The 16938-nt window shown below is 44.3% G+C and overlaps 2 protein-coding genes across 6 annotated transcripts in view; both read left to right on the top strand.

Moving 5' to 3' along the window:
- The window catches only part of LOC308161934 (myosin IXB), a gene marked incomplete at its 5' end in the record, with an annotated part of 55326 nt that extends 53807 nt beyond the window's left edge, over positions 1-1519 (top strand). Inside the window, one exon of the mRNA XM_080536014.1 lies at positions 481-1519. Within this exon, the coding sequence (XP_080392140.1) occupies positions 481-1046 (566 nt within the window). The 3' untranslated portion in view covers positions 1047-1519. The remainder of the gene's footprint in view (positions 1-480) is intronic.
- A 9323-nt stretch (positions 1520-10842) lies between these two features.
- On the top strand, positions 10843-16724 carry use1 (unconventional SNARE in the ER 1 homolog; the record flags this gene model as incomplete). Of its 5 annotated transcripts, none has more annotated exons than XM_080537121.1 (8): positions 10843-10944; positions 12126-12175; positions 12872-12950; positions 13131-13283; positions 13798-13813; positions 13899-13929; positions 14098-14260; positions 16542-16724. In XM_080537121.1, 8 exons carry the CDS (start codon positions 10843-10845, stop codon positions 16722-16724), a joined length of 777 nt encoding a protein of 258 aa, XP_080393247.1. The 5 variants fall into 5 exon arrangements, with proteins under 5 accessions (XP_080393247.1, XP_080393249.1, XP_080393246.1 ...); XM_080537123.1 differs by having other exon boundaries at positions 13908-13929; XM_080537120.1 differs by lacking the exon at positions 13798-13813 and having other exon boundaries at positions 13883-13929.
- Positions 16725-16938: the final 214 nt, after the last annotated feature.

Raw genomic sequence — 16938 nt, forward strand, 5'->3', positions numbered from 1 at the left:
ACTAGACTAGATGATCGTGGAGTGAAGATGTTATCAAAGCGTACGGGTGATCGACAGGCGCGTACGCTTTGATAATATCCTCACTACACAATCATCTAGTCTGGTCTGGCGCCTGCGCCGTCTGTTGTTCTTCCTGCACACAGGTAAAAATATCCAGGATCTAGCAGCGTCGTCGGGCTCGCGCAAACAAACCCGGAGAAAGTTTTACTTGCTAGTAAAACTGCGTTAATGTCGAACCCTGGTGTGTGTGTGTGTGTGTGTGTGTGTGTGTGTGTGTGTGTGTGTGTGGCATGCTGTGTAGCATGCTGTGTAGCATGCTGAGACCTTGACCAGTTGATGGCGGGGTATATAAACATGGTGACATCATTTAGTGATTATACTACGAGTCCTTGCTGAATGGCTTCTCTCTCTCTCTCTCTCTGTCTCTCTCCCTTCCTCCTTTGACTCCTCCTTCTTCTCCTGTCCCTCCCTCTCCTCCAGGAAGAAGAGCTTCCCTCCAGCTGAGGACCGCCAAGCCGGCGTGCCCCCCTAAGCCCCTGGAGCTAGCCCTGCGCGGGGCCAAGACCCCCGGGGGGGGCCGCTCCTCCCTGCCTAACCTCGGCCCCGCGGCCCTCTCCCCCTCCCCCTCCCCCTCCTCCTCCTCCCCCTCCTCCCCCACCTTCGCCTCCTCCGTCAGGCTGCAGCTCCAACGCCGGCAGCCCGTCATCCCCGGGACGGTGAAGCTCCCCCCGGGGATCCAGTACCACCCGCCCGCCCAGGTCCACACCCTCAACCCCCCCCACGGCCCCCCCCGGGGGAACTTCAGCCTGGTCAGGAGGAGGGAGCAGCCGGGCCGCCGTACCGACAGCATCCAGTCCCTGTACATCGGACCCGGCTCGGACCTGTTCCCCGCCTCCTCCTCCGCCTCCATCGCCTCCTCCTCCAACTCCGTCGCCTCCTCCTCCAACTCCATCGCCACCCCGCACCACCTCCTCCTTCAGAAACCCGGGAAGACTCACAGACGCTTCTCAAACCCGGATTTAGCTTTTATAGACAAGCAGGCTTGATGGAGGACTTGAGGAAGAGTCTCTATAGGAAGTGAACACTGCATAGGATGTCTCTATGGTGGATCTCTCTATGGTGGATCTCTATGGTGGATCTCTATGGTGGATCTCTATGGCGACGCGGGGCGGAAAGAACCGGCAGGCTGTTACTGTCACTGTTGTCATGGGAACTGTTCGTTCGGATGTTTTGTTTCTACACTCGTGACTAATGACGATGATCGTAACAGGACATGTCACCTAGCACTTTTTCTATACTATTAATATATTGTTGTCGTTGTTTTTTATGATACAAAAATGAAATCAGCAAATTCGCGCTGCGTTTTTTGAGCGGCCAACATGGACTTGTGTCATTTTTTAAAAAGAAAAAAATACTTTTTGTGTTAATTGGAGGAAAGTAACATGCAGGTTGTTGCACCTTTCCATTCCTAGGCTCCCTGGTTAGAGAGCTGAAACAGCGCGCTCGATGTAACGTCAACAGTGCCTTGATTTTGTACCTTTGTCAGTGTACAAATGAATGGTTCTTTTTACCTGAAATCTCTAATGAGTAAGGGGAGAGCTGGGGATGGAGGGGGTGGGGGGAGGGATGGATGGATGGATGGATGGATGGTTGGGGGGAGGTGGGGGGGATGTCTTTTTCTATGCTACTCTTATGTTTATAGTACCGACTCAAGATATGTTGGACTGAGGACGTTGAATGCTGTTATGGTGCCTTACCGCCTTATCGCCTGTACAGGACAGGCGTCACGTTCTGCCCTCTCCCCCTGGGTCTCCTCACAGTATAGGAACAACTGCTTTCACTTGACAAAGGAAGGGATCATGGGAGCAGCACTAGACACTTTCCTTCTGGACGAGAGACACGCCAACCCTGTTTCTCAGGGCTGTGGGCCACGCCCTACATGACTCTGTTAGGTCCTCTCCTCAGTAAACGGTTCCACATCTACATGGCTTCTGTTCAACTGTACTGTACTGTATCCCCCTTCAAAGAATTGCAGCTGTGCGTGGTTGAGTTTGCCTGGCACAATGGAACCGACGGAACCAACGGAACCAACGGAACCAATGGAACCAACGGAACCAACGGAACCAATGGAACCAACGGAACCAATGGAAGTCCCACAAGTACAAACCCTGCCCCACTGGCACTCAGGGCAGGCTCAAGCAAAACACTTTGAAAGATTTTCCTGATTATTTGGACCAGGATCTGGTCCAGAACGCCTAAAGAAGAAGGCCCTCTCTGCTACATACGTTTAAAGCCAAGGGGGGGTTTGATTTGTATGATGATGTAATAATACTAATGTCTCTCTTTGACTGGACTGCTGTTGTTGGATGACGGTTGGTCGGTCGGTTGGTCTGTCTGTGTAAACTGAGCAGAATGCCGATTTATTGGGAATGCCTGGGATCGAATGGCTGGGATATGAATGAATATTATGGGCTGTAATGTATGTTAACAGGAGTCAGGACAATACAGTTCATGCTTGTATACTCTGCTGTGCTCTGTCTTCCTTATTGCTCACCGTTCGTTATCTATTCCGGGGTGAAAAAACTGAAATCGAATGCGTCACTCACTGAAGACTGTTCAAGTCTGTCGTAGAACATTTGTAGTGATTTTCAAGGGTTGATAAACAGGTGGGAAGGAGGGAGGGAAATAACATGTCATGGTTTTGTTTTTCATCAACCTGTCACACACACACACACACACCACACACACATCCATATGCAGTATGTGATTGTAAACTGCTGTTTTATGAAAATAAACTGCAGAGACCTGATAAGATTCAGTCGTCAGATGAACAACAGCAGCAGACCCACAGTAGCCAGACTGTACAGGAGAGGCTGGTGGTTGTAATGGACTGCACTTATATAGCGCCTTTATCCAAAGCGCTTTACAACGGCCTCTCATCCACCCATTCATTCACACACTAATGGCGGCAAGCTACCATGCAAGGCGCCGGCCGGCCTGCTCACTGGGAGCAATTTTGGGGTTCAGTGTCTTGCCCAAGGACACTTCGACATGTGGCCAGCCGGGGCTCGAACCACCGATCTGCCGACCTTGCGATCGTTAGACGGCGGCTCCTCTATCTCCTGCGCCACAGCCGCCCTAATCAGCTGCCGTAATCATTCCCCTGCTCCTGTTGAGGTGACCAGGATGGAGACCTGGCGTTAGTCGTGTGTGTTCTCAGTATTCTCCTTCTTTTTTACCGTGGCGCTGGCATGGTGACAGGTTAGGATGATTCTAAGCTCTCTTCCCCTCACTGATAGTTTCATAATGATGATATCCTGAAGTTGAAAGGCAAAAGGAAGATAGGAAGGGCAGAGGTGTTACCTCTTGAACAGCGAAATCAGCAAGAGAGCAACTGTGAAAACTGTCTATCCTTGAATAATAAATATATATATAGTCTATCTATGTTCTAACTTCTGGGGAAAACAGGAAGACATGCTTCAAGGAGCCAAAAGCAATTACAGAGCTCGAGCTGGAAACCCCTCCGTGCTGGCAACAGAGGTGGAAAACCCTGAACTGGCAACCCCAGAGCTGGAACATTAGAAACCTAGTTCAACTGATGCCTTCTGCCCTTCTTATGATCCTGTCCCCAGGGGTGTTGAGATGTGGACAGGAGGTCAGGATATGTTCATCATTCTTCATTGTTCTTTAGAAGTCTTTCAGAAGTTCTAATCACTTGGTGCAATCTCTCCTTGTGGTAGCCGGGTGCCAACTTATCTGGCCTTTGTTGGTGCGTTCTAGATGGAGTTGCAGAGCTAATAATAATAATAATAATAAGTTTGATTTCTATAGCGCCTTTCAAAAACCCAAGGACGCTTTACAATTCTAAAGGGGAATGGTCAGACAGACACAGTGACTACAGGCCAAAGGCCTTGGTGAACAGATGGGTTTTAAGGGCTGATTTGAAGGAGTCCAGGGTGGGGGCGTTGCGGATCACTATGGGGAGGGAGTTCCAGAGTGTAGGTGCGGCCACGCTGAAGGCTCTGTCCCCAAAGGTCCGTAGGTTGGTGCGGTGGGTGGACAGCAGGCCCATGTCTGCGTACCGCAGGTTCCGGGAAGGGGTATGTTGGGAGAGGAGGTCAGTTAGGTACTGGGGGGCGCAGGCGTGGAGGGATTTGTCGGTGAGCTGATTTTGTATGAGCTGAGGTCATCCATTGTTTTGAGTGCCTGGGTGGCCTTCGCTTGTTTGGATTTACGTCAACGCTGAAAAACTCCAGTTGCCACACCTTTGTGCCTCCGACACCGGATTTTGAGAACAAGGACATGCTTTTGATGGCAATGTAAATGGTAAATGGACTGACTTATATAGCGCCTTTATCCAAAGTGCTTTACAACGGCCTCTCATTCACCCATTCACACACACATTCACACACCAATGGCAGCAAGCTGCCATGCAAGGCACCGGCCCGCTCATTGGGAGCAATTTGGGGTTCAGTGTCTTGCCCAAGGACACTTCGACATGTGGCCAGCCGGGGCTCAAACCGTCGATCTGCCAACCTTGCGATAGACGGCAGCTCTACCTCCTGCGCCACAGCCGCCCCACAGTATAGAAAGAATAAGTCATACTTTCATATTTGCATCTACAGTACAAGATGTTTTTGTCAAAGATCTGACTACCGTACCTTTTTTTTACAATTTTGGGCATTTAGTAGACGCCTTATTCCAAAGCGACTTACAATCAATACATTTGACTAAGCAAGTGAATCATCAATCCACCAGTCGTAGCAGGAAGAATAATCTAGCTCAGGCCCGGGGTCACTGATAGAAGGAAAAACCTTCTTCTATCACCTTCTTCTAAACCTAGGTTGTTCATCTCTGGTTTTCTGGTCTAAGGAGGTACAATTTCAATAGCCTACGCACACAAAAACATTTCTTCTTTGTCCACATAAGGGTTCCTGGAACAAGGGTGACACGTTGGAGGGGCTGCAGGATACAACAGAACACGTTTAGTCAGCAGTTGTATCCTAAGAGATTACTTCAATCTAGAATGTTCTCTATCACACATCCTCCTGACCTCAGAACACTCTTACTATCTCATACACCCAGGCTACAGTCATATCCGCCATGTCATGGATTTCACTGTTCATGCTCTAAGTAAGTAAGTAAGTAAAATGTATTTATACAGCACCTTTCCCAGACCAAGGGTCACAAAGTGAATGAATGAATGAATGAATGGTCTTTATGAATGGTCTTTATTGTAATTGATATAGTACAGGTACCAAACAACGAAATTTGGGAGGGGGGGCTCCCCTGGTGCTAGGAAAGAAAAAAACTAAAAACAAAAAATCAGAGAGAGAGAAGGAGAAAGAGAGAGGGAGACAGTGTATAGGACACACAGCTCTAAAGTGCTTTACATATAAGGAGGAAACACAAATAAAACATAATACAAGATCGAAAAAACCACAGCAGGTTAAAACAGGCAAAACAAGTGAAAATAAAAACAAGTAACAGACAACAGCATCAACAGGACACAGAGAGACAAGCCCATGGGGCTATCCAAAAGCCTGTCTATACAACACAGTCTTTAGCTGCTTTTTAAAAACCTCGACCGAGCCAGCTGATCTAAGATCCAAGGGCAGAGCGTTCCAAAGCCTGGGGGCCACGGTTTGGAATGCTCCATCACCCTGGGTCTTCAATCTGGCACGGGGGACAACCAACAAACCCTGGGCAGAGGACCTGAGAGACCGACTGGGGCTGTAAGGACGCAGTAGGTCACAGATGTAGGCAGGTGCCTGACCATGGAGGGCTCTGTAGGTGATGACCAGAATCTTGAAATTAATTATCTGTCTCTGATAGCCGTTATAGAAGGCTTCTCCACACCCAGGTAGTCTATATTATACACATTAAGACAATGTGCTACTACTGCAACTATGAGGACACTACATTTATGAAACACGCTGAAAATATATTTTGGGCTGCACATTTTCCTGTTGACCTTCAGGTCAGTTATGTCAGTCAAAATCTAAATATTGTTTTAGTATTTTCATGTATATCTGCAGCCAACTAGAATACTTTGACTCTTGAATCTTGTTTATAGAGATTTGTTTTTCCCGCTACAACCAAATCATTTCCATTGTTCTTCTGTTTTGGCCCTTAGAGAAATCAGTGACTCTCTGTATTTAGTTTCTCTTTGGATACACAAACATGTTCTTGTGAAAAATCCCTTTCAACAGGAAGTCGATTGTGGATATGCATGCATATCCTCTCCTCTCTCTCTTTCTCTCTCACACTCTCTCTCTATCTCTCACTCTCTCTTTCGCACTGTCTCCCTCTCTCTCTTTCTCTATCTCTCACTCTCTCTTTTGCACTGTCACTCTCTCTCTCTCTTTCTCCTTCTCTCTCTCTCTCTCTTTCTCCTTCTCTCTCTCTCTCTCTCTCTCTCTCTTTCTCTCTCTCTCTCTTTCTCTCTCTATCTTCTCACTTCTACACCTCCCTATCACTGGCTTGGTAGACTCCTGCAGCCCTAACACTGACACGCGTGGCACACTGCAGAGGACAATGGGACACCTGCAACACCATCGAATTCTACCTTTCTACATCTTACTGGCCTTTAAAGGTACACAATCTATTATTTACTTGACTTTGTCAATAGGACATATACAGCTCTAATGTAGGAATATTTGCAGGTATTAAATATAATGCTATCTATATAAACAATTGTAGACAAATGTAAAACCTTAAATATAATTGCTTATTTTCTATCGATATCACTTTGTGTGCAGATTCCATATTCTGTGACAGAACAGTGACCATGGTAACCATCACTCCTCACGACCCTGTCGTCAAACTGGGCGATGACGTGACCCTCACCTGTGAGACCACCTGTCCCAACGCTAAGCCCCTGTGGATGGGGCTGGACGAGAGCTACGGCGTTGAGACTGAAACTACAGGCAGGAGCACTCTACAGTTCACTGATGTCAACCTCAAATATAACGGGAAGTACATCTGCCTGGTGAAATGCAACACCAGGAACGAGAAGGCCACCATCAAACTCAGAGTTTACTGTGAGTAACTGAAGCAGGATGGTTGACAGCATTCCTTATCTGTGATGGCATGTTATTATGATTTAGTGGATCACTCTCTATCATCATTTATGTTTCATGATTCCTTTTGTGGATTGTTTTATATGTGTTACGGTACATGTGGGAAAACTAGGGTTAGGGTTAGGTGTTAGGGTGACTTAGTACATGCTGGCATGTCTAACCCTAACCCTAACCCTAACCGTAACCCTAGCACCCTAGCACCTAACCCTAACCCTAGTTTTCCCACATGTACCGTAACATATGCATTTGATTTCATGGTTTTGCATGATTTCTTCATCAATCATGTGATCATGATTTCCTGTTTTTTAGTATGACTTACGTCTGTTATGTTTGTAACATGACAAATAAAGATCAGAATTTGACTCTTTTCTAACTGGGAGTCATCATGCACCTCATTGTCACCTGTGATTCCTGCAGCTTTCCCATCGCCTGTCATCTCTACTGTGCCTGTGAGACCTGTGTCTGGTCAGCCTTATCAGGTGAAATGTACCTTAAACAATGTCTACTATGGCAATGATGGCAACGTACAGATGCATCTGTCCCGTACTGAGCTCCTGGAGTCAGACCTGGAGTCAGACTGTGATAGCGACCAGATGTGGAGCTACACGCTTTCTTCTCAGAGTCAGATGGGAACAGGACCAACTGATTATCTATGTGAAGCTAAACTATCTATCGGCTCCCAGAGCTTTACTGAACAGGCTCGTCTTGCCATACAATTCCAAGGTAAATTCTTAATTGGTTTTGATATTTTTAGATTTTAGATTTTTGGGAATAAAGTTCTGTTTATTTCACTAATTTAGGAAAGTACAGTTGAATAGCTACTATATAATAATATGCTAGGCTATATTCTACTATACTAGAAGTAGAAGTACTTTTCAATTGTTACAATAATCCTACAAGTGTACTGTATCTTATTTCTCATGGAACCAGATCCTCCAACACCAACAGAAGTGGTTAGTTTCATTACGACCACCACAGAGATATTACCAGAGAGTCACCCAGCATCACTGCTGCATACAACACCTCCTCCTGTTGAAAGTCAGTAAATATCTCTGTTATTGTAAATATCTCTGTTATTGTAAATATCTCTATTATTGAACTTCCCTGTCCTATTAGAAATACTGTATGTATGGGGTGCCTGGGTGGTGTAGCTAACTAGGCACATGCCATGTAGTCGCAGGGTCCCTGGTTTGATTCCGGCCCTAAAATGCATGTCATCCCTCCTCTCTCTCACCCATCCTTCGTCCTCTCTCTCACCCATCCTGTCTCTATCCCAAAAAAGGAGAAATGCCCTAAAACATATTTTAAAAAGAATAATACTGTATGTAGAATCTAAGAATCAGTTGGAAAGAGGACAAACAGATAGTACTTTTCAATTGTTGTTACAATAATCCTACAAGTGTATATTATTTCTCATGGAACCAGATCCCCCAACACCAACAGAAGTGGTTAGTTTCATTACGACCACTACAGAGATATTACCAGAGAGTCAACCAACATCACTACTGCATACGACACCTCCTCCTGTTGAACGTCAGTAAATATCTCTATTATTGTAAATATCTCTATTATTGTAAATATCTCTGTTATTGTAAATATAACAGATGAAAAGTAGCTACCGTTAGAGTTTTTACATTGACTAAAGGGTTGACATGTTCATGTATGTTAAAGTTCAGTGTTTAATGGTTGTTTGTTGTCAGATGATGTTGACGACCCCAGAAGTACTTCTACTGGCGCCTCTCAACAGTCTTGTGAGGACCTCAGATTTAACTGACTCTGTGCCGTGCTCGGGTTGGAAGCCAAACACAACACAATTCTACTGATTCAAAATCAGTGTACAGTATATCATATCAGAGAGATTTTAGAACTTCCCTGTCCTATATTAGAAACATGTAGACTTGTTTTATGTTTGATTTTCATTCTTTTCACAGTTGGACCCACTAACTTACATAACAAGGTCGGACCCATAGAAACATTGAAGGAAGCAGCTATAACGAAAGGGGAGGGGGAAGGTGAGCAGGGTGTTATTCAACAGGCTATCATGGTCATAACATGGTCAGAATGTCCTCATACCAACTCACAAGAGGTCAGAGTGGACAATGGATTGAACACAAGTGTAGTCACTGTAGGGCTTCGATTAATCAAGTTTGACATGGGCCACTGACCTTTGATCTCTGACCTGTAAATTGTGTATTTTGGCTGTGTTGTTCTCCAGCAAATGAGGTCTCCAGCACCACAACAGCAGCAGCCACCTATGCAGGTTCCACTGTTGTCTCTGCGGTCGCTCTCTCCTCCCTGGGCTTCCTGGTTCACTTGATCCGCAGAAGGAAACGGATGTCATCACCTCCCTGCGACCCCTAGGACCGAGGAAACGCCTCATATGTTGGACCTAAAATTAGCAGTGATCAATCACACATCAATACTGCCGTTGAACAGTGTATTGGCCAGAAGCAGCCTATTTTCTGTCTGATATCCCAAACAGGATAATAGCTTATATCCTGGTGATTTTCTGATGTCATTACATGTTTACCATTTAGCAGATGCTTTTATCCAAAGCTATTTACAACTAGAGATTACAAGGACAATCTCCCTGGAGTCATTTAGGGCTGAGTGCCTTGCTCAAGGGCACACTGGTGGTGTGGTGGTGTTCCCAGGTGTTCCCAGATTTGAAACTTCTGATCACGTCCAACTCACTATCCAAGACTAGGCCACCACTACCCCATTATTGGCATTGTAATAGTGGACCTGCACTTTGTATAAAATATGCTGTGTATATTTTATAGGATTAAAGGATAAATATGCATTATAGCATTCCATTTCCACAAAAAATAGGAGGATCTTCCCAATGATGCCATTTTAGCATCTACAAATGAGTTTGTAGCATCTTATTTTAGTCAGATACTTCTTTTAGAGAGAGGGAGAGATTTAAAGAAAATCAAATACAGACATTCACTTTCACTTTTCACTACTTACGATATGTTTTTGTTGTAACTGAAAAACAAATGCTATGACAATAAACATGACTCATGTTTCATCATATTTTTTTTATTTTTTTTCATAATCATATTTTGATAAAAGTATGTTTAGCTGGCTGCAGATACACATGAAAATACCAAAATAATATTTAGATTTTTACTGACATAGCATAAATGAAGTGTCCTCCTCAGTTAGACAGTAGTACCCTGTCATAATCACAGAGAGAGAGTGTGTGTGTGTGTGTGTGTGTGTGTGTGTGTGTGTGTGTGTGTGTGTGTGTGTGTGTGTGTGTGTGTGTGTGTGTGTGTGTGTGTGTGTGTGTGTGTGTGTGTGTGTGTGTGTGTGTGTGTGTGTGTGTGTGTGTGTGTGTGTGTGTGTGTGTGTGTGTGTGTGTGTGTGTGTGTGTGTGTGTGTGTGTGTGTGTGTGTGTGTGTGTGTGTGTGTGTGTGTGTGTGTGTGTGTGTGTGTGTGTGTGTGTGTGTGTGTGTGTGTGTGTGTGTGTGTGTGTGTGTGTGTGTGTGTGTGTGTGTGTGTGTGTGTGTGTGTGCGTGTGCGTGTGTGTGTGCGTGTGTGTGTGTGCGTGCGCGTGCGCGAGTGTGCGTGAAGCGAAAATGATATCATTCGCACAAAAAGTATTATTATTATACTATTATACTATATATTATACTATAATATATTTTATTACTAAAAGTATATTATTATATGTATTCGTATCTCCCGCCTACTACCACTACATCCGTTACTGACTACGTCATATCCTCGCGACACTCTGTCATTTTCAAACATGGCTTCGTCTCGGCTGGAGATCAACTTCGTCAGGCTGTTGTCCCGCTGTGAGTCCATGGCCTCGGAGAGGAGGGGGGAGGCGGAGTGGAGGCTGGAGAAGGTAAACATGTTCATGGTGCTCTGTCGTTTAACTATGTGACTTCTTTTATCAACTGGCAGATAAAACCTGTCAGAATAATGTGATGTTGACAGCAGCCAGCCAGCAGGACAGACAGACAGCCACGTCCTCAGCAGTAGCAGCGAGCAGGTCGTCCATCCTCCAGTGATGATGGTCATAGGTCACTGTGTTTATGTTAGATTAGCTTTAACATCCTAACGTAGATGAGAATTGTAGCAGATGTCATAACGCTCCGGCAACGCTAACACACATGTTTTGGTCATGTCCCTTATTATTTGATTATTGGGCAGCAGTTTTCAGGACCCTCTCACAGGCACTAGATCTGAACCTGCAACCTATAGCCTACTCAGCTATCTTTGGCATAGCGCCAACTGACCAACAGATTAATGTGGTTAATGTGTGATTAATTAATTACCAAATATCAAACTAAAAAGAAAAACCCTCCCTGACAATGCAAGTGCGCTGGATGCTGAGTGATGACATATGTTGTGAATTTATTTATCAGGATGAACCCCTAGAGATACATCATCTCGTTCTAGAGAGGGACATTATTACAATCATAACAGACATGGTAGCATAGACCAACACGACCATCTCATCTATCCTCACTTACAAATGAATTGCACTTTATTTTTCTTTATTTCTTTGTTTACTTATCTATACCGTGATTGCATACTGTTCCTTGTTATGCTCTTGCCAGGCTTGCATTTAACTTAATATACATCTATTATAGCTGTCTTTCTTTCTGTGTGTCAGTTGTAATGCCAACTACACAAGACGAGTAGGAAAGACTAATCTATGATTTCTATGATATCTGGGTCTTTTACCCATTAGTAACTAGTCTAAGCCTAGTTGTTGATTTGTAAAAAAAAACTTTGGCATAAATTGTGAAAAGAACCGATCTGTAGCTGTTGTTCACTGCCTATGAACTGCATAGATTCTTCATTCTTAAGAACCGTGCAAATGTGTTGGAGCAGAACTTGGTAAAAAGAAATGCATGTGTCCTAAATGGCCCTGTCTGTTTGAATACAAGACACAAGAATGTGAATGAATGAATGAATGTGCTGCCTTGCAAGTTAACATTGGCGGAAAATCACTAATTTACTATTAACTTCTGTGTGAAAGGGGCTATTGAAAGTAACCGTCTATCCTTTTCTCTGTAGTACGTTGCTGCGCTCGAAGAGATGTTGGTGGCTTTGAGAAAGAGCCCAAGGTAAAGTCAAGGCTGTTGATGAATTGGTTTATAGTTCAATGTCATGTGTGGTCTTGTATCTAGTCTATCCCCAATGGCAAAAAATTGTTGTCAAGCTGGTTTTACTTTTATGCAAAACACATAGGCTTTATGGCATACTGTCACATCTCCGTAGGTTATTTATAACCCAGAAAAACAAGGTGATGCAAGACATGAAATCTTACTTACATACATATATATATTATATATTATATATATTACCTCTTGCTTAACAAAATTCCGCTTGGATTGATTGCTTAAAACTTTATGTAAATGGTTGACACTTATATAGCGCCTTTTTTTGCTGCTCCAAAGTGCTTTACAACGGCCTCTCATTCACCCATTCACACACACATTCACACACCAATGGCGGCAAGCTACCATGCAAGGCGCTGGCCCGCTCACTGGGAGCAATTTTGGGGTTCAGTGCCTTGCCCAAGGACACTTCGACATGTGGCCAGCCGGGGCTCGAACCGCTGATCTGCCAACCTTGCGATCATTAGACTCTACCTCCTGCGCCACAGCCGCAGCACTGCTGTTGATTATGCTGGACTCTATCTACATTAGTCATTAGTAGCACTGTCTAGCATGGTTTCAGCTTAGTTTACCTTCTGAGGTGTAACATGTTGTTATTCATTCTGTCGTCACATGTTCTCACTTCTCTCCTTTTCCCCTCAGCAAACCCACAGCAGAAGTGTTGACAGACTACACACGGAAAGTTGAGTTCCTGAAAGGACTTCTAGAAGCAGAGAAACTGGTCAGTATCGACACAAGACATTGTCATGGATTTTATTCTGGTCCATAACACAAATAGTTGTTCTAATTTTATGCTATTTGTATTAGATACTAGTGGTCTGTTTGTTGTTACCTTCAGTTTGACTATTAATGATATATTATTCACGTTACTTATTTCCTATTTCCTCTGCGTTGTGTTTAGTCTTCCCCCACAGAGAAAGCCCTGGCCAATCAGTTCCTAGCTCCCGGTCGGACCCCCACCATAGCCAATGAGAGGATGCCAGCCAGCAAAACGGTTCACATGCAGACTAAAGCCCGGTGCACAGGAGAGATGAGGAACGAGCTATTGGGCACTGTAAGCTGACTTCTCACACTCTCAAACTCTCTCTCTCACACACACACACACACTCTTATACAGACACACACACACACACACACACACACACACACACACACACACACACACACACACACATATACTCACACACACACACACACACACACACACTCTTATACACACACACACTCTTATACACACACACACACTCTTATACACACACACACACATGCACTTACACACACACACACACACACACACACACTCTCTTATACACACACACACACACACTTATATACACACACACACACACACTTACACTCTTGGATGGATCACAATAGTCTCAAATAGTAATACTCAATCCTGGTCATGGATCGTTGACTAGCTGTATGAGGTGTGTCCCTGCTGAGAGGACAAACACCTTTAGTACCTTGTCTCTCCAGGACCAGGGGTGAGGATCACTGCTCTAAAAAGCTTCTGTCTGTTCTGTTCTTCTGGCTAACCATTTGCTTTCATTTCTGTTTCTTTGCAGGCGTCGCCAGGCAAAGGTAAGCATCCTGTCTTTATGGGATGTGTGATGTCTATGAGACTTATGACAATGTTTTTCCTTTGAATAACTTTGCTTCTCAACAGGGACCTCAGAAACAGACTTGCGGAATAGAAGGTAAAGCATGACTATGTTCACCCACGTCATCCATACGGTGTGGCCATCTTATCACCACATGAAACAGTTTTTATAACCAATAGAAATCAACCAACAATAACCAACAATAGAAATCAACCAACCAACCAACCAATCAATAAATAAATGAATCCATCGGTCCTACTCCAGGGGCCTTGGGCTGGACGAGAGGCAGTCCGCAGTGGAGCTGGACGCCGTCCTGCAGCACCATCACAACCTGCAGGAGAAGCTGGCGGAGGACATGCTCAACCTGGCCCGCAACCTGAAGAACAACACGTTGGCGGCACAGAACATCATCAAACAGGACAACCAGGTGAGCAGCAGAGACCTCGCAGAACCCTGGTATCAGGGTTCCCACACGGGTCTTAAAAAGCCTTAAAGTGTAAAATCCAGCAATCCGATTTATAAGGCCTAAAAAGGTCTCAAATTTCAGTTATTCGGTGTAAAAATTAGGTGCTAGGCCTTAAAAATTAGATCCTGCAAGGAAATCAGCCCGACCACATCTATTTACGCGGAAGTGAATCAAGCTGGAACCAACAAAATGCCAATTCGCTTCCTTTTTTGTCTGTGTGGCAGTGAAATCCCTAATTTCATCACCTCGAGGATGACAAAAAGCTATCATACGGTGTCGCGGATAGGTCTAAAATTATATCCAAAGAGTCTAAAAAAGGTCTAAAAAGGTCTTAAATTTGACTTGTTGAAACTTGTAGGAACCCTGTGGTATATTCCCTCCATAGCCTGAGTTATATCCGTAGATCTGAGGGGATGGATAGGTCTAATTTCTATTAATACAGTGAGAGCTGTCACTGTCTAATATTGATTCTAGACTTCATATTTTTCTATAGAGTCTACTATTTATTTATTTTCCGATGGAGTCTAGTACTAGTTGTCACTGCAAGTCAAGGAAGCAATTTAGGGCTGCGAAAACAGAAAGAAACTATCATAAATATATCATTACAACATATTTCAAACTACGGTATATTATTTTGCTGTGCTGTGGTAGAGAAGGCAAGAGACCATCTAGTGTTCACACATTAAAGCCTCTCTTTTTAATTGTTGTCTGTGAGCGGATAGTTCCTATTATATAAATGCTGTGTTGGGTCCTTGAATTTGAGGGAATTGAGTCTTGAAAGTCCTTGAAAAGTGCTTGAATTTGATGTTTCAGAAGGTGTGGGAACCCTGTGTGTGTGTACCGAATGAATGCAGCCTTCTTTGACTCACTGCATTTTTTGGTGTTGAAATAATCTCAGCCAGTACGCACGCGCACACACGCCACAGAGAGATTGTCAGTAATTTAGCATCGTCATGGCGACCACAGATAAACTAGAGCTTCAAGTTCCTCCAGCTTCCCTTAAATCTCAGGTACAAGAAAAAAAACGGGTGAAGTGCAAACCCAGCTATGGCTAACAATTCAGACCGGTCTAAAGCAATAATACTCACTTGTCGAGAACACAGGTTTTAAACACGTGTTAAAATCGAGCCTTGAACATGCATTTCATTTGCTGAAGAGGGAACTTAAGGCAGAAAGACTTAAAAACAAACAATAACTGAAGATTGTAACAACTGAGGTACAGGGCTGGCAGGGCATCACCATGGTTACCGTACAGGGCTAGCGGAGCGTCACCATGGTTACAGTACAGGGCTGGCGGAGCGTCACCATGGTTACATTACAGGCCTGGCAGAGTGTCACCAGAGATGATACCCAGTGTCTGGTGGAGTCAATGGGTCGCAGACTTCAGGCAGTTGTTGCATGCAAAGGATTGTCGTCAAAAATACTAAACATGAGTGCTTTCTATGTTTCTTTCCCAATACTTCTGGAGCCCTGAAATAGGGGGAGAAAGTGTGTGTAAAGTATAGAGCTAAAATATGACAAAATGCTTCCTTTTCCAATACTTATGGAGGGCACTGTATGTAGCTATCACCATCTTGCTACATGAAGTGTCTAGGATTAGCCATTTCAAATATCCTCTCCTTTACCGTTATCTGTGTCCCTCCAGGAGGTGGCAGTATTGCACCAGTTACTTCTGGGTTATACACATCTGATTAGGATGTGGTAATCTCTATGAGGTCTTGAACAACATATGACTTAACAGTTTGGCACGAGGCCAGAAAGTTCACCGTGTCTGTGCACAGTCATGCCTCCACACGTTAAGACTGTGTTGAGTGTGTGTTCTTCTCCTATGGTTCTAGAACCTGGCAGACAAACACATTTCTTTAGTCGTGTTGTCTATTTGTTTTGTGGTATGTCCCTCCGTCTCTCAGGCGATGACCTAGTCGACAGTGAACGACAGCCGCAGCAAAGGGTTGTGATGGTTGTCTTGTTTCTTGACCTTAGAATGAGAAGGTTCTATCTCCGTTTAGGGCAGTTCAGAGATATTGAGCGTCAAAGTTTTTACATTCCATTATGTGTTGTGAGATGGAACCTTTGTATTTTATTAATTACTAACTAAAAGATTTAAACATTTTAAAAAGAACACCACACAGGCATTAATAAACACCTAATGGATCAGATTATGTAAAAAAACTAAATTTTGACAAAAATGGAGATAGAACCTTATAATTCTAACGTCACGGTTTGTCTCTGTCTCTCTCAGACCCTGAGCCAGTCGATGCGGCAGGCAGACGTGAACTTTGAGAAGCTGAAGACCGAGTCGGAGCGACTGGAGCAGCACACCAAGAAGTCCGTCAACTGGTTCCTGTGGCTGATGCTCATCCTGGTCTCCTTCACCTTCATCAGCATGATCCTCTTCATCAGAATCTTCCCCAAGCTCAGATGATGAGCCATCATCCCACCAATCAAGAAACGAGAACTCTGCAAATCTAGAACTACAACCCTGCAAATCTAGAACTACAACCCTGCAAAATCTAGAACTACAGCTGTCCATCCCACTGCCTGTGTTGTCAGTCCTGTCTAGGCCTGCTTGTGTACGCATGTACGCACTTTAAATGTGTACGCACCTTATATGGGTGTAGGACAGTGGGCAGTCAATT

This window comes from Nansenia antarctica (genome assembly GCF_963989245.1).
Source record: "Nansenia antarctica genome assembly, chromosome: 7".
NCBI classification, from domain to species: domain Eukaryota; kingdom Metazoa; phylum Chordata; class Actinopteri; order Argentiniformes; family Microstomatidae; genus Nansenia; species Nansenia antarctica.